This window comes from Perca fluviatilis, chromosome 13 (assembly GCF_010015445.1).
Source record: "Perca fluviatilis chromosome 13, GENO_Pfluv_1.0, whole genome shotgun sequence".
Classification (NCBI taxonomy): domain Eukaryota; kingdom Metazoa; phylum Chordata; class Actinopteri; order Perciformes; family Percidae; genus Perca; species Perca fluviatilis.
The window spans coordinates 12,458,794-12,481,458 of NC_053124.1; the positions used below are offsets into that span (position 1 = coordinate 12,458,794).

The 22,665-nt window shown below is 40.9% G+C and overlaps 1 protein-coding gene across 1 annotated transcript in view; it reads left to right on the plus strand.

Moving 5' to 3' along the window:
• Positions 1-22,665, plus strand: part of csmd2 (CUB and Sushi multiple domains 2) — a 268,962-nt gene that overhangs the window by 58,060 nt on the left and 188,237 nt on the right. The window contains exons 4-5 of the mRNA XM_039820466.1: positions 16,676-16,870; positions 20,957-21,164. Coding sequence (XP_039676400.1) covers positions 16,676-16,870; positions 20,957-21,164 — 403 coding nt within the window. The remainder of the gene's footprint in view (positions 1-16,675; positions 16,871-20,956; positions 21,165-22,665) is intronic.

The window sequence follows — 22,665 nt, forward strand, 5'->3', positions numbered from 1 at the left end:
CAGGTAAATTGGTGTGACAGTTTATTGATCCAAATAATGTTCAGCTGTTTGAGTTTAAAAGTTATTCAGAAAGACAGTATATAATCATCCTATCTTTGTGTCGGGTATTTGGTGCAGCCTTTTGGTTCCCCTCAATTGCTTCTTCCCAATTAGTTTGATTGGAATTAAACTTTTAACAGTGTATTTACTGAAGACTCAAGTATAGGCAACTTTAATAAACCCACAATTATCTTTAGGCAGTTGTTTTATCTAATACATCATTAAGATTGCCTTGCATGCATGTTACCATCCATGATGAAATACCCAGCGACGGTTATGAACAGTAACCAGTGCATTCATTTTCATTGCTTTAATTGATATCAACCAAGCGGCACCCTCTTGGCTGCTGTGTTTAATCATTTCTCTGTTGATTAGGCTGCTCTAATGCACAGCCATTCATCAGGCCGGACCTATCGATCAGCCATTGTCAATTCCCTCCACTCATCCCTTTCAGACCTTATCGACTGTTCAGTATTCACTTGTTAGACCTAAATGTCAAAGGTAAAATTTTAGGTCTAGTACATTTGTTCGGGTAAGTTGTGACTTTAGTCAAAGCTTTGTTGTCTTGAGTCTTTGTATAGATTTTAATGACATTTTTAAAATCTGTCAGTGTGCAAATGTTATTAAATTACCATGGCTGTTAATATACACATATGTTTAAAGTCATGATTACGGAGTAGGTATAGGATTGCTGATCGTTTTGTATTGGATTGTGAATAATTCATTCTATAATGTGATAAATCGCAGCGCTGAATCTTTACAAATTGCACAAACGGACACATGCGCCAGGGAAGAAAATGTGGCCAAACATACAGACTAATACACACACAAATATACACACACAAACACTGCATAATATCATTCCCTCAGCACAATCACATGGGTCAGCTTTGTTTGTTCTTCTTCTTCTTCTTCTTCTTCTTCTTCTTCACTTATAGAGAATCAATGTTTGTAGTACTCAGTTGGATTTCCACTGTTTTGACACCAACAGTGGAGAACCAGTCCGGGCCATTTAAGGTTGATTTACTGGAGGGAAGAGAGGCAGCCAGGAGGGGCCATGGAGAAATAAACCTGTTTGGAAGTAGACAAATATCTTCCCAAGTCACACAGAATTAGGGCTTTTAGCTGATTTGTGTTCTCCCTTGTGTTGATGTTTGTTCCTCTCTCAGTGTGTCTTACTGCCTGCCTCTGTGTGTGCCTGACAAGCTCTTGCTCAAGCTCATGGTGCAAACACGCCCTCACTGAAGCATAAAGTAAAGGCCCACCTGTTTGTTTTGTGTTTGTCTCTTACCCATCATTTGGCATTGCGACGTGCTCTATTTGAGGCCTTAATTCATAGTTGCTATTCATTTTAATGAGGCAACGACTGGGAACAAGCTGAGGTGTTCTATCAAATGGAGGCGCCAATAGATATTTTTTTTAGGCAAGCCATCTTTGTAAGAGCGGGTGGGAAGTAAAATTGGCATCTTTTGTGTGAAGTAAAAGTGGGATTCTGCTTTGTTTCCTTTATACTCTGTGTGTGCGGTTGTGTAGCTCCTGAACGTGAATTTGTTTAGAGTGACAACGAGGGGATCACATGGTTTATTTATGGACTTTACCTGGATCACCTCCAAATACCACTTGATTTATCTGCAGTACTGAGTACAGAGCTTTCTTTACAGAATGGTAGCCTATGTGTATGGATTTTCAGCACTGTTCATTTTTAGGATATTATTGGGTTTGAAAAATGTATTTGATCAGTCTTTCATTCTAGACCAAATGCATTGGTGTCTGTTACAAAATAACCATCTTTCTTTGTGATCCTTAAGCTAAAATGAAACATTAGGGGTGAAGCCAACATGAGTACATTGCCAGGGAACTATGTATGCAGTAGGTCTGGAATCAAAAGAAGAGACAAGCTTGGGGAATACAGGGTGGGATTTGAAGGAAACAAGGAAGCAGTAGTAACAGGAAACTTATCCTTCACATCACGTCACCCGGATTCTTTTGGGGCTGGAGGGGGTAGAGGAAGAAAAGGATCACTACAGAGTATTAAAATAAGATGATTACATAGTATGCATCTTATAGAAAATGCCTGAAGTGAAGTATAATATAAAATAAGGTTACATATTCAAATCTTTTGGGGAATGTTCTGATGGATTATCATATTGTGATGACAACAGTGAGTCAGAAGTGAATAAAATCCATGCAACAGAGCACTAGCCATGTACACAGCAACTTAATGGATTTTATGATTGCGTGATTCATCCCACAACTACAGTTCAATAATTGGCTAAATGTAACTAATAATCAGTGTTGGGAAAGTTCACTTTCTACATGAACTAGTTCAAGGTTCAGTTCACAAATTTTAAAAGAAACTAGTTCAGTTCATAGTTCATACTTCAAAATGTTGAACTAAGTTCACAGTTTCAAAAATGAACTAGTTCATAGTTCTTTTTTTCCATATGTTGCTTCAGTTCAACGTGCTGTTTCAGGTTTGCTGTGGATGTGACTGAAGTGCGGATTTTCTTTTTGAAAGGTGGCGGGCAAAGTTTGCACAGAAATGTTAGATTTTCCCATCCTCACCGACCTTGTCATAAAACTCCTTTAAATGATCATACGAAGCCTCCTTGCTGCTTCGTCGCCTCCACGCTGCTTTTTGTTTTGATGACGCATGCGGCGGTGCGACGCTGGTGGCTGGTGTTGCCAGATTGGATGTTTTTTCCGCTACACATTAAGGCCTGTTTACGGTGTGTTTTAGCCGGGTTTTCGCCTGGAAGGCTCTATAGAAATCTGGCACCCTATTGAACGAAGTTAAACTGAGAGAGCGTGCCGTTCACAGACACCAGAATGAACGAGTTCACAGTAACGTTCTTCAGTCAGTAATACAATACGTTCAGTTCACGTTCGCCCAAAATAGGAACGACTTCATCGTTCAATGAACGTGCACAACACTGCTAATAATACTACAAAAGATCTAAATGTGGTTCACTCAATGATGATTGCAGGGTTAATTAGAGAGGCTGCTTTAGACATTGAACAGAATATCTAAATAGAACCAGTCATTGCAGGTAGAACAGAAACTATGGTAATATCAACACATATCTTATGGGACTTTCACAGCTCCTGATTAACGGCCTATTGGTCTGGAGTGCTCAGAAGTTAAAACTAAACATGAAGGTCCTCTTTGGTTCAGGACCTGTCTTTTTCGAACTAGGCTTATTTAGTTCATGTCACTTGTTATTTTCTCACATGGTAGCAAATGCAACTAAAGCTACGCTATTTAAAATTAACTGTAATGCATTACCAACTATTATACAGGCAGATCAGGCACTTGGTCTAAAAAAAAAAATTGCGAGCATAAGATATAAGGATGACAGGATGATTTAACTGGTGAAGCGGAGCGACAGTGCTGTGAGTAAGAGTTAAGCCAAAAACAGAACTGCATGGAGTAAAGAGGCATCACTCATACAAAAGCTAGTCCCTCCGTAGGAATCAAAAACTTCCTTTGACCTTTTGTCCATAAAGCCTTTGTCAGAATGTGAGCCAGTGTATTCTTTACATGATCTGTATGATTCATACATATTTATATTGATCCTATATCAACAGTTTATAGATGTAGGGAAGAGGCCAGTCTTTACCAGATATTTGGAACAGGGCAGTCAGCCAGGCAGAGCCAATAATAGCAAGTGGACAATATATTAAATATATTAAAGTCCAGTTGAAATCACATTTAAGTCGGGCTGAGACTACAGGAGTTTTCACCCCTCACGATAATCAGCTGAGAAATCTGGTCCAGGACCTGGGTCGGCAACATTGTTTCGGTCCAGAATATTTGGTAATTTAAGCGGTTTCCTGAAACCTCCCGAACTGTTCACAGCAGCATCGGGCTGCCCTGATAACTTTAAACATTTTTGATATAGGAGTTAAAATCTGTATGGCTTTCACAATAGCCAATAAGTCCTGCAGCAGCTGACGGTGTTGCCAAGCAACGGTAAAAAGTAGGAGAAATGGTTAAACTAGCCTCCAGTTCTCACTGAAAAAAAGAAAAGAACAAACAACCTGTGTTGACCGCGTCTTCCCAACAACATTTTAATCCACACTTGTTTTGCCTCTCCGTTTTTGTACCTGCAAAGCATTGTTAACGTTACAGCAAGTTGTCGCCCCTCGTCGGTCTCCATTTTGTTTACATCTGCTTCCCCAGGAGATCACATGATGTGGTGCATTGCTCCCTCTGGCACAATAATTGTAATAATATCCTGTAGTGTGTGATGCGCCATCATTTAAAAAAATCTTGCTAGTGTGTTTGTGTTTGAGAATATCCGTGAATTGAATATTCTCCTTATGTGATCAGTAAGGATTTTAAAATTCATGTAGTCTGAGCCTTTAGTCATCCCATACTTTTGGGAAATATCAGAAATGCTCCTTCTAGTCTCAGCCGACTGGAGGGGCATGTCGGTGTCTGTGTTTGATTGACAGAGGCTGCCAGGGTGATACACCATATAATATGAAAAATATGAAGTCCTCCATTTCGGATTTTCCTTCAAAGGAGAACACGGGACAAACTACATGTGAAATCAATCAAATCAATCAATCAATCAATCAATCAATCAATCAATCAATCAATCAATCAATCAATCAATCAATATTTATATACATTTTATATATAAAGCAAATGTTTATTTTTGTTTCATTGTCTACATTGCGATGTGCACATGTGTGATAGTCACATCGCAGGACGTGCGTTGTTAACGCTATAACTTTTATGCTGCTTGATAGAAACTTTCACCTTTTACATGATTGTTACCGGCCGAGCCTTCCCCTTTAAGACAGGTGGCCGTGTGACGTGTGTGATGTAACGTTTGTCTGACGGGATTTTTTTATGGGAAGTGAGACTCTCTCCCGTGTGTAAAAAAATAAATACATTTTTTTTTTTAAAAGTACCGTAAGTGCCAGCTGCCGTGGACACAGCGATGCACATGCTTTTCCATGGGTAGTGAACCTACAATACTGAGGGTTTAATGTTCGCTGAAAGGACGAAATAAATCACATGATTAATGCAACGTTTTCATGTTGTCTCCCGGCCATTTTCCCCGCAGAGTGGCCAGAAAGCTGCTACCAGTCAGGTTGGAGCTAATATAGTTAGCCTTGAGAAACCAGGGTTCTGTCCCAACTAGTCTATATCCTTGACGTTCCACTTCCGGGATTGATCCGGTGCCGTAGGAAATTTCGCTGGTTGCGTGTATTTTTACAGTTTCCTTCTGCTTTCTTTGTGTTGGAATTTTTAATTCAGTAAATTAATGGGGACTATTGTTAACTGCTCCTCAGATCTCTGCATGGTAAATTGAGACAGCTTGCTAGACTATCTGTCCAATCTGAGTTTTCTCTCGCACGACTATTTTTGCAGCGGCTCCGTGCGTGACTTTAGCGCCGCCCATGACGATTCTGATTGGTGTAAAGAAATACCAATAAATGAGAGCACGCTGTCCTCCCATCCCCAAATGCTATGTGGAGTAGCCAGAACCTCCTTCAGAGAGCTTTGGAGGAGGGTCTGGCAAAGTGAGACTAGTCCCAACTAACATTATAGTTTTGAGCTGCGAAGCTGGAAACGTAACACTAATCTACGACAAAAGTATGTGTCTGATATAACGTAATTCACAATGATTTAAGAGTTCTTGGATACACAGATTGTTATTTATTTTATTATTTATTGTTACTGCGTGACATACAGGCTCTGCATGCACAGGGAACCACCAATCACAATCAATGATCAATTTATCAAAGAAACAAAGCAGTTCCCGCTAGTCAACCACAACCTGACATTTAAAGGACGCAACATGCATGCATTATTAATATCATTGACTTTAGCCTGGCTTGATAGTATTATATGAATACTGTGGTGTCATGTGAGTCAACTAGTGTATGTAACTACCTAATTTCCCACTCCAAAATCGGAGGCCACAGTGCTATAATAAACAATTTAATATAATTAACAAACATTCCGGGAGACTTTTCATCTGCTTTTTTGACTACACAAACCTGTCTGTCAAATGTTTCAACTGCCAGTTTTTGTCTGACTCTGGATTTAACATTTTTGTGAACTTTTGTTACTTACCTATTTTCTGTCAAATTAGCAACAATATGAACCTAACATTGTCTTTTGCATAATTTTGATTATCAGATCTGAATAAACCTACAGTGCACACAATAAACAGAAAATTGTCATGTCAATATCAACAGAGCAGAAAACATATCAGTACATCACAGATGGATATGCTTTTGATGTCAATGCCATTTCACTCACAAATTCTGAAATGTGGTGAACCTAGGATTTCCTTGCCTCTCATCACAGCAAGTGACAGGTAAGAGAGAGAGAAAGAAAGTGAGAAATTTGGGGGGGAAAGCCAAGGTTAAATAAAGGTATTGATTAATCTTTCCAATGCACCTTTGCTTCATCAAACCACCGCTGCTCTATTATCTGCACAAGTCAGATAACTAAACTGATGGAAAACTAAAGTGAATTGAAGGAGACATGGTTAATGAGATGTCAGTCTGAATTGGTGAGGGATGCTTCTCTATTGCATATATGCATATTAATACGTAATAAATGGTCAAGAGGACTGCAGGGGTTGGATGATTTTTAGCTTTACTGCATTCTAAGAAAGAGGTGCGCTTGTTTTCTCACATTCCCCACAAACCTGCACGTTTACGCATCGACACTTCCCCTTTCACCGAGTCCTCTCTGGTGGGCCTTTACTGTTTCCAAGGCAACCTGCAGAGTGGGGAAGAGATGATTGGCTGAGGGTAGGGCAAAGCAAGACAAAATGCAGGAAAACAAGATAGCAGGTTAGAAGGCTTCTGTTGCTCTAACAGCAGGACCTATGGCTGGCGGTGTTGGTCTTACTGTCTGTACGTCATGCTTTGTTGTATAACAGGATATGCTGACAACTTCTGGTCAGATTGCCTTTAATTTGGGTATAAATATTTATTTTCCTAGGATGAATGTGAATGTTCTTGTTGACCCTGGCCTTTCCTTGAGAATCGATCGTGCAAAAACCTCCAAATAATAAACAAATATGTTCACATCCCCCAAAAAAAGGGGTAACACTTTCTTGAAAATTAACTATGGATGGTTTGATTCATTTTTTTTATTTCCAATACTAATTTACAACATGATACAAAGCACTGATTAATACCAATTCCCTTTTTTCCCCAAATCTGAAATATATAAACCTCACTGCGTAGAACTCCGTGTAATGTAACTGGCGTGTAGCTACACATCACTGTTGTGCTATGATTGGAGAAGTCTATACATCAACATTCTGTAGCACATTTTTTACGTTTTACTGAAATTGTTTTGTCTTGGATATGGTGTTTAACGGACTATATTTCATCTACTTGTTATTGTATTGTGTATGACTGTTTGCAATGTACATTGTAAGGTAGAATCTACTGCATCGGTGCATCAGCAAGACACACTGCAATAGTACAGTATCTTGAACCATCAGCTGACCCAGCAATAAATAGACAGCTATCAAGCAAACCCGTGCAGTTTGCATTCACATGTAATCTTCTTGATTTTGTATAAATGTGTCTGGTGCACCTGTGTATTTGAGCATGCAGGTGTGACCACAGGATTTCTGTGAGTTTTGTTTGAAAGAGTAATGTCAGTGGAGAGATAAGCCTGAAAAGCCAAGGGGATTTAAATGCTTCAAGCCAGACAGAGTCCAGGCTCTACACAGATGTGTTGATCTCTCTTCTCAGCTCCCCCAGTCCTGAGTTTCTCATCTGTCTCCTGGCTTTCCTTCTCATGCTCCCCAATCTCTTTTAGTTTAGTCTCATATATAGTGAATGGCTACTGAATGACACATTATTCCATTTTGCAGACATTGTCGGTAGCCATCAATCCTTTATTAGCTCTTTTTTTACACCTCTGCGCCTACCACACAGCAACTGGCCCTTTTACTGCACCTGCTGTGTTTGTGTGTGTGTGTGTGTGAGAGAGAGAGAGAGAGAGAGAGAGAGAGAGAGAGAGAGAAAAAAAAAAAAAAAAAAAAAAAAAAAAAAAAAAAAAAAAAAAAAAAAAAAAAAAAAAAAAAAAAAAAAAAAAAAAAAAAAAGGGGAAGGAGATTAGGATATGTAAAGTTCGTTCCAGTCTGTATTTCAATGCATTTGTGTGTCTGATTGTCTGTGTGTAAGGAGGTTCAAACCAACCTAACCTCAAAAGAGTGTGTTTCCATCCCCTTAAAATCTGAGTTCAGAAAATAACTATTACAGGAAAGTAGTGCTTCAGAGAACACAACACAGTAATTAACTTTTAACTTGTGATAAAAATATGATAAGGCAAATTTAATGCTTGGCATTCTTTATACAGGATTTCAAGTATTGGAGCTCTGGTTTTTATAGTCTCACAAACCGTGCAGTACCGCTCTTATCCTTCCTACTCTATCTAAAAGGAGTTGTTACCTGAATTGTTTTCTGCCAGACCTCCTGAAAATAGAGGTCTTTTATGTCACTTAGAGATTAAATGGGGACAGACACACTGTGACAGCGTGTACTATTTTTAAAACACCAACCTGTTCAATACCTGGTAGCTCTAAGTATATATTGTAGGTAGATAAGATGAAATCCCATTCTATTTTGAAAAAAAAACTTAACGGTTTCAATCAGCTTTCCCATGAGAGTGATGACAGAAAGCACTGAGAATTGCACCTTGAGTTTGTAACACCACGAGCCTTGCTCTTTCAGCATTTAACGGTAACACGTGGACTTTTTGACCTTGAGTAGTGGAGCAGTTCTTTCTGTGTGGGTCCCCATTTTTTTTGTGTCATGCGTGAGCACATGGACTCATGTGGGTGATTAGATACACAGTCCTGCCATTGGTGTCACACTATTCAACTGATCTACAGGTGGCTGTAATGTGCCAAAATACGCAGCAATGCGCCAACAAAGGCAGGAAAGAAGAAGACTGCTTGCCAGAAAACGTGGATGTGTGCAATGCAGGTTTCAGAATTCTAAGAAAAATCAGCTTGTTTAATGAGGAGGGAAATGCATTTGTTAGACCTCAAGGATGCACACAGTGTGTTTGGGTGAGTAACACTGAATGTAAACATAACTTTTGTTTGATTAAGAAAACTTCACAGTGAACCTTTTAACTGACAGAAGTGTTACATGTATTGAATGGCTCTTTGATAGCTTTCCCCTCCTTTTTTAATGCACACAATATATCTACACACTCACGTGCACACTCTAAACCAGCGGATGCTATCTATTTCTTGGGTCTAAAGGGGAGTAGATTTCTGCATTGCGCAGCCTCTCTAACCAGAAGTGATTGCCAGCTTTAGTCCAGCCCATGTGTAGGGAACAGGAGGCATTGATTGAATTGCTGCTTGACAAAGCTGAAACTGCTTATTGAGCTAATGCACCTGTGTTATGGGATCGATCTCGCAATGTCACTTCCAAATGCATGGCAGGAAGATGTGAAAAAGGGAAAGGGGGGGAGCAGGGACAAACCGTAGCTGCTGTAGCAGCTTAAATTTAGCCAGCACAAACCCCTGACTCCCCGCTGGATCTGTTGGTGGTCACGATGTAGTGGCGGGGAGGACTAGCTAGCTAATTCTCGTCTCATTTGTGGTTTGATAAACAGAGAGAGAGTGGGGAACAGGGGATGAAACAAACCAAATGTCTCTCCATCGGGTTTTCTACATGTTTTTTACCGTTTGGGGTTTCGACTGGCGCTCTTCTAATTACGTCATCTTGTTGTGCACTTCTGCAGTGGTATAATTGTTTTCTGACTGGAAAATTGGCGCCACCTGCTGCTTATCACGATGGACCAGCTCTTTATAATCTCATAACGCTAGTGGATGGAAACAAGATTTCATTCACATCTTCTTCTGCGGTACATTTGGATGGAAACCTGACTACTGTGTGATCATCTCGTCTTTTGTGTTTCCTGCTTTCTTATGCTGGAAGCTAATTTAGGGCCAGGTGCTGCAGAATGTAGCTCCTTCCTATTAATGACAATGCTGTTTCTCCCAACATCCTTGCAACTGTTTATTTCTTACCATCTGTCTACAGTATCTGGATCTTTTTCTCCATCTCTGTCTCTCTCCCTTTCCTTTTATCTGTTGCTCTCTCTCTCTCTCTCATCTCTCCTCTCTCTCGGTCGCTCTCTCTCTCTCTCCTTTTATCTCTCACTCTCTCTCTCCTCTCTGTCTCTCTTCTCTCTCTCTGTCTCTCTCTCTTTTACTTCAGAATATGAGTCAATCTTAATTGCTACCCCCTCCTTAATTTTTTTCCTTATTTAAACAAAGATGGAACATTGAAGAAAAATACATAGGACAAAAGAAAAAAATACCTAATGTTGATGAAGTCGTGTGAGACAAAATAAATTAGAAAATAAGATACATTTTCGTTTCTACATGCATTTTATTCTGAACCTCCATTTCAGTCAGTGCATCTTCTGCAGCTTTTTTAATACATGGCAGACATAGTGATGTTGGATCAACTGTATTGAGAGAGGTTTGTCTTTCTAACTGTCATCTCCACGTGTGTAGATACATGTTTTTCTCTGTATCTCACACACCTCTCCTTTTCTTTAGTTCTCCTCTTTTGTGCCCTTTCCCTAACCTCAGCATATTACTTCTGATTTACTTCAGGGACTTGGTTCCTCTTTCAACTAGAGTCTAATAACTTACGAGACACAATAAATAATAATAAATCGGCTAGTGAACATCCTTCTATATCATCGTCTACCATTTGCAGCAACTATATAGATATATTAAAAATGGCAAAGATGTTCTCATACGCAGTGCTCAGAAATTCACAATCTCTTTATTTTGCACCATAAGCCTTTTTAAAGAACCATTTTGTGACAAATGTTTTTTTTTTTTTTACAGTATGCAGGGGTATATTACTATTCCCCTTTACTGAGAAAGAGAGGATGACAAATTGAGGAACAGGCTTAAAGACACCCGGGAAGAGAGAGAATCAGTCCTATTAGGGTCAAAGATCATCCCACAGGAGATGTGTTTCATACCTTCTTCTTCTCCACTGTCCTTTGTTCTAGTCACCAGGACTAAGATGGTATGACGAGAGATGGGAAAGAATAAAGGAATGTAATCAGGTGATGTAAGGGACGGGTAGTGTGATGGATGGCATGGCCCCTTGCTCTCAGTGAGTATGCGTGCACACATGGTTTGTTCGCACTTGAGTGTGTTCATAGGCTTCTACTGTAGAGAGGGATGTATTGATGGACGAGGAGCATCCTTTGCCGTTTCAGCAGAGGAAGTGCTTAAAGCATCCGGGCCTCCAGGGATGGGCCATGTCACCGTCTCCCATCCTCGTGACTTATGGACCTGCCATGACAAACACCCAAGGGCTGCTGTTGTGGCTTTGGGTGTGGGGAGGGTTGGGATATAATAGCCCACGTGATGACAGAAGCCAGACCCCCTGTAAGAAACCCATCTCTCTGTTCTAAAACAGAACGTTTTCCAATAAAGGCTGTAAAGCTTGTAGAATAATTTGTGAAATAATTCTGATTTATGAAAGCATGTGCAGGGGAGGAAATTAATGGAGAGTAATGTGAAGCCGTCTCACAAATATTTAAGATTGTTTTCTAATTATTTCTCTCAAGCTCCTCCTTGGTGTGTGTGTGTGTGTGTGTGTGTGTGTGTGTTTTTTTTGTCTTCTTCTCCATCTTCCTTTTTCATATTTTCTCTCTGTTTAGGATTTAGCCTGCAGCAGGAAGAAATGGAATAGATTGTGATAAATTAGATTAAAGCACACAGTGCAAAAAAGGATGGTTGTTTTTTTATACACCGCTGCCTTGGTTTCCTTATTTTGGCTATATAAATACTCAGCTCTCAGTGCTTCTCCAGCGTTATACGTAAAGAGAGACGTTACCTTTGCATGAATTTTTATTTTTGTCTTCTACAAAATTCTACCACCATCAAGTCATTTTGCGGGGAAAAAAACTAATTCATTTTCAGGGGGGATTGTGCACAATGAGTGTCGCTATCTCGATGCACTATATCAAATACTGTCAATATTTTCTATTGTTGATGTTTATTGGTGACTGATAAATTTACATTGTGGCAATAAAGAGAGTATGGATTCTAAGGCAAATTAAAAAAAAAAGTATTTGCCACTTCAGTGCTCCAGGCATAGCCATGTTCTAGGGTTTGGCACTTTTAGACTTAATCTTCTGCCCAAACTAATAACCTGAAATGGAGAGAGTGATGAGAAGAACACGAACACACACACACACACACACACACACACACACACACACACACACACACACACACACACACACACACACACACACACACACACACACACACACACACACACACACACACACACACAGTATGTGCATGCTATTGGCATACAAATCTACACTCTGCTCTCAGTCAGTTCTAATGCAGTGACATCAGTCATGTTCATCTCTTCCTCTCCTCTCCTTTTTCTCTGTCAGGATGTCTTACATACCTTTTCCCTGTCATTCTCCCAGCGTCGCATACACCTCCTCTTTTTCACACGTTTTCTGTCTTCTTCAGTTTTTTCCCTGCCTCAAAAATAGGTCGTTCTCACAGCGGACATTTTTACTTGTCATAGCAGGAAAAGCACAGGTTTAACTAATAACATGGCTCTGTTCCATTTAGGCGTGCCAGTAATCCATGCCGGTAAGCCAGCATGTACAAAGTACAATATCAGGGCCCCAGCACTGGCACAAGTTAAAACGTCTGCTGTGAGAAAGTTATCTATTCCTTTACTCCAACCTTCAATCCACGCTGACACTCTTTCCTTTCAATCTCTAAAATGTTGCTCAGACTCAAACTTTTGTGACAGATGAGCTTTGTTGATCCAGCCATACATGGTCACAACCAAACTGGGTGGGGGGAGCAGTTACCTTCACGCCACCAGGGCCCCTGTGGCCATGGTGCAGCACTGAAGCCTGAATCCCAGCGGCTAATATGCTAATCAAAAAGAGTCCTTGTGTGTGTGTATATATATATATATATATATATGCTAATATAGTAGTGATGGAGGGGAAGCTGTAATAAGATGGCCTTGGCTGGTCAAAATAAAGGCTATGGCACAGTGGAGCCTGAAAGTGACAAGTTAGTCTGTCATCAGAATATAGGATTAGGCCAGAGGGAGAGTAAGTACTAACCAGGTACTTTAAAAGATAAATCAGCATTTTTAGGGCAGAATCCTTGATGTCTGAGCAGGTGTTCTACCTTCAGCCAATGATGGAAACACCTGCTGTAAAATCACTGATTGGGATGGAGCTAGAAGTGCAACATGCAGCTGCAGTCTTCTGCCCTAAGTGAGTCACTGCTGATTTACCCTTTAAGAACCTATTTAGGAAAGTAGGGAAATGTTGTGCGTGACAACAAGGATTTGGCTATGTTTTGCTGTTGGCCAACAATGCTGATACTGAATTTCTGGATTGAAGCTACTTTATGCTTATTTTTAGGTGTGAAATCCATACAAGCTAGCATTGAATTGGCTTCGGCAATTTGGAAATTTATGACACATTTTTAATTAAAAATGTATTTAAGGGAAGAAATTATTAACTGCAAGTCTTTTATGGCGAGAATTAATGTAAGTTCATTACCCCTACAATCCCTCTGCTCACACAAACACAAACTTACATTTTTAATTTATATTCTAAATAACTAAATACAAATACTGGGTGATACAAATTTTTTTTGACATTCAAATAAATTTGTATTCTGCCAGTCAATAATGCTGTTTATCAAAATATGGGGACTGATATTGTTTACTGGTGAGACAGCAGTACATTGCTTTACATTGTTTTGGACATCTCTTTCATCTGCAAACCCCTCAACACCATCTATGAACATACCACTGCCAAATATGAACACAAACATAAACAGAATTAATATCAAAGCTGTGAGACAGCATCACTAAATGCTTACACTGTCTCATAGCTTTACGGCTAAGTTAACGATGTGAGGGGTACAAGCGCGCGCGCGCGCGCGCGCGCGCACACACACACACACACACACACACACACACACCATTGGCACTTTTAGGGCCCTATTTTAACGATCTGAAACGCAAGTATCAAACACCAAACGCTAGTAGCTTTGTGGGCGGATCTCGGGCGCTGTTGCTATTATACCGGTGGGATAAATGACTCTTGTGCTACATTACTAGGTGTGGTTTGGGCATAACGTGCAATAAACCAATCAGAACGTTATCTCACATTCCCTTTAAAAGCAGGCGCACTTGTTCCATGGCGGATTGCTATTATAATGGCGGATTTGCTAGGCGCACGCTCTTAATACATCCACGCCAGGAGCGGTTCACAGCCGAGGAGACCGACGTTTGCTATTGATTTTTTGACAAAATGTAAATAAAGAAATGTTTGGGCTCACTCTCACTGAATCACGAGGTTATGGATGCATGGTGATATTTTTGCAATTTAGTCTAACATTAGACCGAGATTACCTCACTATAAACAATGCAGCTCTCTCTCTCCTCTCCCGTGCTGCTGCTGGGGCATTTGGGTTAAGTGGCCTCGGCACATGCAGTTCAACATCACATCTCCTTAAGTCCTCTAATATTTCCTCATTTATGTCATCATTATTCATGGTAATGTTGTGTAAAACAAGGTCATATTTTTCCTTGTATTTATGTATGGTTTGCAAAAATGGGAACTGCTGGGTCCGTGAGATGAGAGAAGCAAAGTGTATGCGCGGTGTGCACACTCTACAATACATTACGGCCAAGCATGCGCCCTTAAAATAGCATCTGAATAACGCGCCACTGACTTTAGACTAGGTTTTTCCTGGTCTGTGGCAGAATTGTTTTCTGAAACTGCAAAATAGCACCAGGGAACCTTTGCGCCTGAACACGCCTACTCTTTTTGCTGAACCGCCCCCGGGAGTGCAAATACATTCCCTAATTTACCGACATGAGTCTGTGGAGGGAAAAGTCCGCTGTGCGTCGGGTGCAAAATAGGAATGATACATGCGTCGGTGTACAAAGTCAATTGCGCTGGGTGCAAGATAGGGCCCTTAGACTTAATTTACTGCCCAAACTAATAACCTGAAATGGAGAGACTGATGAGAAAAACACACACACACACACACACACACACACACACACACACACACACACACACACACACACACACACACACACACACACACACACACAAATAACCTAAATCATGCACTTGGAGGTCATGTTTGTTGTCTGATGGTGGACTGGACACAAACTGTTTGCAGTCTATTTATTTACCAGCCAGTTAATTCCAAAGCTCAATCCCTGTGGAATGCATAAAATGATTGATTTATCCTTGTTAGACCTTGCTGTAAGGTAGTTTTACCTACCGGTCTAGAAAAGGGGGAAATATGACAAACTAACAAAAGTTTTTTTAAATTTAAAATGAACTCTTCATTAAAGCACGTTGTGTATGACACAAAAATATAGATACAGAAAGGAATATTGTGAAGAAAACTACAAGCATTTTAATTAGACATGTAGTCTTACTTATCCGTTTTAATCTTATGTATCTTGAAACAAATGAACTAGATTTTCCAAACTGAATTTACCAAAATAAACAAATTGCCTTTGAAATATTATAATCTTTTGTAATACATTCTGGAGCTGGAGACATCCCATGGGCTAGAAAAGCAAGCATTGAGTGTGATGTTGAGGTGCCAGTAAGCTCCGTTGTTTTAGCCTATATAAGCCATTCTGTCCTCTCCGGAGTTCAACCCAGCCCCTGTGGAGAGACTGAGTTTCATCCAAAGTCCAGCACATGCTCTGGCCAGCTCTCCCAGTCACACACTCCCAATCGTGTGTGTGTGTGTGTGTGTGTGTGTGTTGTGTGTGCGTGTTGCGTGTTGCATGTTTGGTCATGGCAGTTTTATTCATACTCTCAGTAGTTATTGTATAAGATGCAGTAAGAACAAAACCGTCCACCTACTACAGACCTATATAGTATTTTTAGCCAATGTACGTCATGGAAGCTACAATCACACGTCTTTTACTGCAAGACTTGCTTCAGTCTTGCATTAAAAGAGGATCAAGAGCAAGAGATTGGCTGAACTTCCTTTGAACTCGATTTGCATAATAACACACAATTAGACAAGGTTCTGTCAATACTGCACTCACTTATTTGCATGCAAGTACATGATTGGACAAGCCGTGATGGTCAATGTGGCATCCATGAGTGACTGAGTGAATATGGTTATCTAAAGCACTTCAGGGAGAAAAAAAATGAAAATGTAAATCTACTTAACTGGATATACAGTGTTTAAAAAACAAACAGTGTTATGTTACTTACCATGGTACTTGAACTGACTGTGGTTTTCCATAACCTCGTCTGGTTTGTGGCACTGTATCACCACGTCTGCTACTACACTGAACATTTTTTATTAGTGTTTTTTTTAAGTAAGCCATTGCTGGGTTAGATATGTCGTATGTTGTCATGAACAGATGGCTGTGTGTGTGTGTGTGTGTGTGTGTGTGTGTGTGTGTGGTGTGTGTCTCATTGATTGTCAACAGACTCTTCCTGTATTTTCCCCTGATTTTCTGGCTCTTGTTAGTACTAACATGATGCAGTGCCACATACTGCCTCATTAACTGTCCATTCTCTCCCCTGTCTCTCCAGCTCTGCCCAGCTACACTTGTGGTAATCCTGGACAGCTACTCAATGGCCACCAGCAGGGGTCCACGTTCAACATTGGGGACAAAATCCGCTACAGCTGCAGCCCGGGCTATGTGCTGGAGGGTCACACCACCCTGTCCTGCCTTGCCACTTCAGCGGGTACTGCTGCCTGGGATTTCCCCCTTCCCTACTGCAGAGGTATGTAGGAGGGGCAGTGGAAAACTGTCTGTCACCACACTTCTTTTGTCCTCAAAATAAATGTTTTAATCATATCAAATTTAAGAGGCTTTGTAGGATACTGTATATGTATGACCCTGAGGACTCAGCTCAGAGATATGCCACAGGGAATCAAATTGAGTAAATATTTAATAATAAAATTAGATAAATAAAGATAACACATTTGGTCAAATCAAGGTTATTTTAGCATCAACTGTAAAGATGGATTAAGTCTGGGTAATGTCAACTAACAATGGAATGCCTGGACCAAGTGTCCTCATGAACATGCACAAAGGTAATCCTTCCATTTTCTGAAAAGGGGACTGGCACAACTGAAACCTAATATATATTATCCATTAACTCCGTGAAAAACTTAAAAAAATCATAGTATTGTAACCCTGCACTGTCCTCAGGGTGGACCAGCTTTTTTTCATTTTAACCTATAGATCAACATACATAACTGTAACAGTTAACCGCTTAACGGTTAACTGTAGACATTCCTAATTTGCACATGCCTCCACATGACCTGACAAGGTTTTCTGTGCTTATTCTGATATCTTATTTACCATGACAGGACCTCATGTGTTAGCTCCCAGTCAGGTGCTTGTGCCAGTTGTCCTTCCCTCACAGTTAGCAAGCACCCCTGCGGCAGGGACACCTGCCAGTGTGTGTTGTCTGACCCAACATGACACAGTTCTTGAAAATGGTTCACTGTAGGCAAATGTGATGCTATTGAACATCATTTTGCAGCATTTTTGCTTTTTATAAAAAGTGAGTTCTCACATAATTGAAGATGCAAGATGCAAATGTCATACACTGTACATGCCAGTTTGCATGTCCGTGTATGTGCATTTGCTGTGGCCGTGTGTCCATGTGGCAAATGGTTTGTGTCAGTGTGCCTGCTGAGCAGAGCGCTGAGACACTTTACCATCTGCAACCAGGCTGGGAGTCAGGAAGCCCACATAGGAGCACGCATGGCTGCACCATGCGCCAGCACAGTCCCAAGCCACCCAATCACATACAGACACATACATGCCTGTATTCCACATTTAAATGTGAAATGAATGTGTCCATTGTTTTTCACAATTTCTGACATTTATTGTAAGACAAGAACTTGTCTCCCTTCCCTCTGTCTTATCTCCATAATTCACTAACCATTTGCTGTTCAGATCTAAACTAAGCTCTTTCATTCTCCTTCTCCATGCCCACCCAGGCTCCTTCCTGCAAATAGAAAGAATTGCTAAGCACTAAAGGATGTGATTATGACACGTTTTCAACAGAAATTACACACCAACAAGTTTAGAAACTGGCAATTTAGGTCTCCCAGTGCTACATAAAAGTCAACGTGTTACCTGAAATCTCCTTTATAATGCATAAGTGTATTGTTAATGTCACTCCAATTATAGAGCCTGCCCATATGTGTAAAAGCAGAACTGACTTTGGGAGTGGGCAGGAATATTTTGGCATGGTCACCATTCTGGACTCAGGAGAGGGCAAACGTGCCAGTGCTGTCAGGCCATAGATGATAGCCAGCCACTGATGGCACAGATAATGTTTTACATGCCCTGTCTTATGCTCATCAATTTGTTCTCTTAGCTATAATCTAAAACACCACATCACTTGTCATGAATATACTTATAAATGATTTAACATCACACTTTTATTCAGTTTCTCACATTTTCTCCTAACCCCTAAGCATATATTTCCAGAAAAAGGCTTACTTCTGTTCTAGTTCTAAATGTCACCGCTTATACCTACAGCGTCACACGCAAATCTATTTGTTTGGTTTGTGCACATGCTTTATTCTACCTATTACAAAAGCACTCTGATTATTAGTGGTATTGTGTCAATATTTAGTTTAGTCCCTTTAAAATTCCAGATATAGTTTTCAAGCTTTAGCTGTGTACATGTTTGGTGTATATATAAACATGCATTTTGATGCCATGAATGTTTTTATAGCTTGCATGCATTGCTCATGCTTCCCCATATCTTGGTAACCATGACACTCAGAGGAATCATAGCAGCTCCTTTAACTCTTTATGGAAAACCATGACATCTTAAGTGAAAGGCTGAAAATATGTACTGTTCAACCATGGGAAACATCCTGGCATCTACAATTTACTGAGGAGAACATTTAATATGTTGCTGCACACCTCACATATTGAAGTGTTCAACAGTTTTTTGGTTTCATACGGTCCATGGTATAGCCATTTAGTTTTCCATTCTCGTAGAGCGTTTGCATCGGTCAGTGGCAGCCACAACATGTAGAGAGCGACAGAAAGAGTCAAGGTAAACGGGAGAGTTTGCATTCAGTCTTCCCTTCAAGTGTGAAGAAACTGTCTTGTGTGGAATATCAATGCATTTCCTCATCCTTTCTTCTCTCTACCTTCTACTTCCTGTCACTCCCACTGCAACAATCACCTGTCACCCCTCTCGCCATCTCTGTCTTTCCTCATTGTCCACCCTCCCTCTGCGCTTTCCTCTCGCCCATCCTCGCTTGTCACCTGTCATCCTCTTCATCCCCTTCTTCTCTCCCTTCTGTCGTGGTTTCCCTCCTATTCAAGTTCACACCTCACAAGTTTCCGCTCGTCCGTACACTCGCTTGCCGTCCCTTAGGGGGGTTGCCCTGGTGACAGGTGGGATGGATGATAGACAGGGCCCGGCGCCTCTGAGCTTCTCCTCCCCTCTTTGAACGCCACACACACAGCTAGCTGGCCGCCCACTAACGAATCCCACACCACCCTGGCTGGAACAGAGGCGGACCCACAGACACACACACACACACACACACACACACACACACACACACACACACACACACACACACACACACACACACACACACACACACACACACACACACACACACACACACACACAGTTTCAGGAATGATAACGGTGTGGAAGTGTCATTCAAAACGTCTTGTGATCTCTCCCCTCTGTTCACCAGTGCATTCTGTACTGTAGTGTTGTATGAACACACACATGATATTTTAAAGTCTTTATTTCCACAAATTTCACACAGGAATTGCAGTTTAGATACTGGTTGATGCTGTATTGTACAAAGCTGTGATGAACATATTAGAAGCTGAACAGGGGAATTATCCTTGCATCGCATTATATGCATGCTTTATTGTTTAATGTTCTCCTTAAAGCAGTCTTGAGGATGGCAAGAGTTACTTTGATTAACACAAATCGGAATTTAATCACCCCCACGTTGCATTAGGTTGCATCACACACTTTACCATGCTTCGTGCTATTGGTAAAAGCACTCTAGGGCATTTTGAAATCCTATGACTGGTGTCTCTCTGGCCTATGGCAAAAATTGCAGACAAAGGAACAATGTGCTGTAACTCGTTGCACATTTTCATGCGCCTGAATTTGAAAATATGCACTTTCGCTTGTGGCAAAAAGATAATTTGTGGCCAGACAAAATGAATAAATAAAACTTAACATTTTTAGAAACAAAAAAATACTAAAAAGCACACAAGGTTCCTGGCAAATCTTCACCCACAAAATTACCATTAGGTTTGGCCTATGTGACGTAGTTTGGAAGACTTCTCTTGCTAAAGCATTACGTCTGCGTCATCAGTATTATCAGTCATCAGCATATCTGCCATCTTGTTATGTTCTCTAAGCAGTATAGCAGCTTTATATTAATTGAGCTTAATAGGTATCTGTCCAATAAGGTTATTCATTTTGACATTTTATACTTCCATACTATACAATTACTATGTATTATGGGTCTTTTTGTACAGTGGGTGAGTATGTCTCATCTTTAAAAGAGTGTTCATAAAATCAACGTTCTCTTATCGTCGGGCCACCATGGTACTGATCTTGAAGAAGCTTGCAATAGCCAGTTAGAATTTTAATATGACTGCTTATGGGTCAAACCTGACCTTTAGCTGCAGTTAAGCTGCAGTTTGGGCTTATTAACCTTTGACCACCTTGCATCTCCTACTGTTTCCATTTGCTTCAATTATATCTGCAAGTATGTGATTATCTTTGTAAATGTTTCCCTCTTTTACTAAGCTTTTCATCACTTTCTTTCCCCTGTGCTCCCTGCAGCTGATGATGGGTGTGGCGGAACACTGCGGGGCCAGAGTGGGGTGATCACCACTCCCAATTACCCAGCTGAGTACAACAACAACGCTGACTGCACCTGGACCGTGCTGGCCGAGCCAGGAGACACCATTGCCTTGGTTTTCTCTGACTTTCAGCTGGAGGACGACTATGACCTGCTGGAGGTCAGCGGCACTGAGGGCTCTTCACAGTGGTGAGTAGTCAACCTCCAGCAATTTGTCTGGAGAGCGAGCTGTGTTAGGGACAGGAAGGGAAGGGGAATCCACTGGTGCACCACCTGCCCACAGGCACTTTTGGAGATGAAGGAATGAGCTGGTTGGAAGTGGATGGGTGTTGGGTAGGTCCAGTGGAACTTAGCCAGCTTAAAGTGACTGTATTTGGATATGTAGCTGTCTGAGATGTCTCCGGGGAATAGCAGGGGAGCAGGAATTGATTCAAACGTCAGGGTAATCAAATATCAAGTGCTTCTGGTAGTATCTTTGAAATGAAAATAATAAATAGAGAGAAGTATTTATTTGATATCTAGTTCACAGCTTTTTACCCGTAGTGTATCATGTGGTCTGTTGTTTTAAAGTGTACTTTCAACAGTCAATCTTTGTCACACACCCTCACTCATTCTCTCAATTAGTCAGTCTCACAGAAACACACATGCTCAGCTCTAATGATGAAGAGGTAGGATATCCTGGTGTCAGTGTGGGTCTCTCACCATCTGTGGCAGCTCCTCCTCTCTCTGACAACTCTCTCAGCTCGGGAAGTAATTAGTGAGCTCGATTACCACCGCCAGCCGTATAGTGTTGTTTCACTCACACTCACACTCACACTCACACACACACACACACACACACACACACACACACACACACACACACACACACACACACACACACACACACACACACACACACACACACACACACACACAGACACACACACACACAGACACACACACACAGTCGAGTCCATATGGGCACAAATGGACATGTGCACATAAGTATCCACACTTTCAGCCAGACTTCCATTCATTTGTGCTGGCACTCTGAGAACTCGTGCAAATAGATGTACTTTTTCACACTCTCTCTGCCACTTTGTCCCTTCCTCACTCACAAGGCTAATGTTAGCATAAAACATATACTGTACATGGGTTGAGTACAGGTTGATGGATGCACCTATTATAAAATCCACTACATTTTCTTTGTCTTCAATGAAATATAAAAATGCAGGTTTAGTTTTCAGGAGCATGTTGGAGACAGGCAGTTCGGATAAACAAGAGAAGACCGAGGAGACTTTGAAGTTACAGCCACAGGCAGTTGGCAGGACGGGACAAGGGGTAGCATTGGCTAAGCTATTAAACACTTGAAACACACAGACACACACACACACAGAGAAAGACAGCGGTATAGACTGTTGATAGAGGAAAAAGGTTCAGAAAGAATACATGAGAAGTCATCTTAGAGTGAGATGGCCCCTGGAAACTTACACACCCAGTGGTTAACAAAACACAGCAAAAACACTTCACAAGAAGTATCTGATTGACTCTGAGCGGTCTTAAAACTGAGAATTGTGCCTTGTAGCCTGATATTAAAGTCCCTTTGAATCTCTTCTTGGCCAACTGAGAGATGATCACTTCCCAGACTCCCACAGACTACAGCCTGACTATGCTTTGCACATTTTACGATGTAATCAGCTTCTTGTCT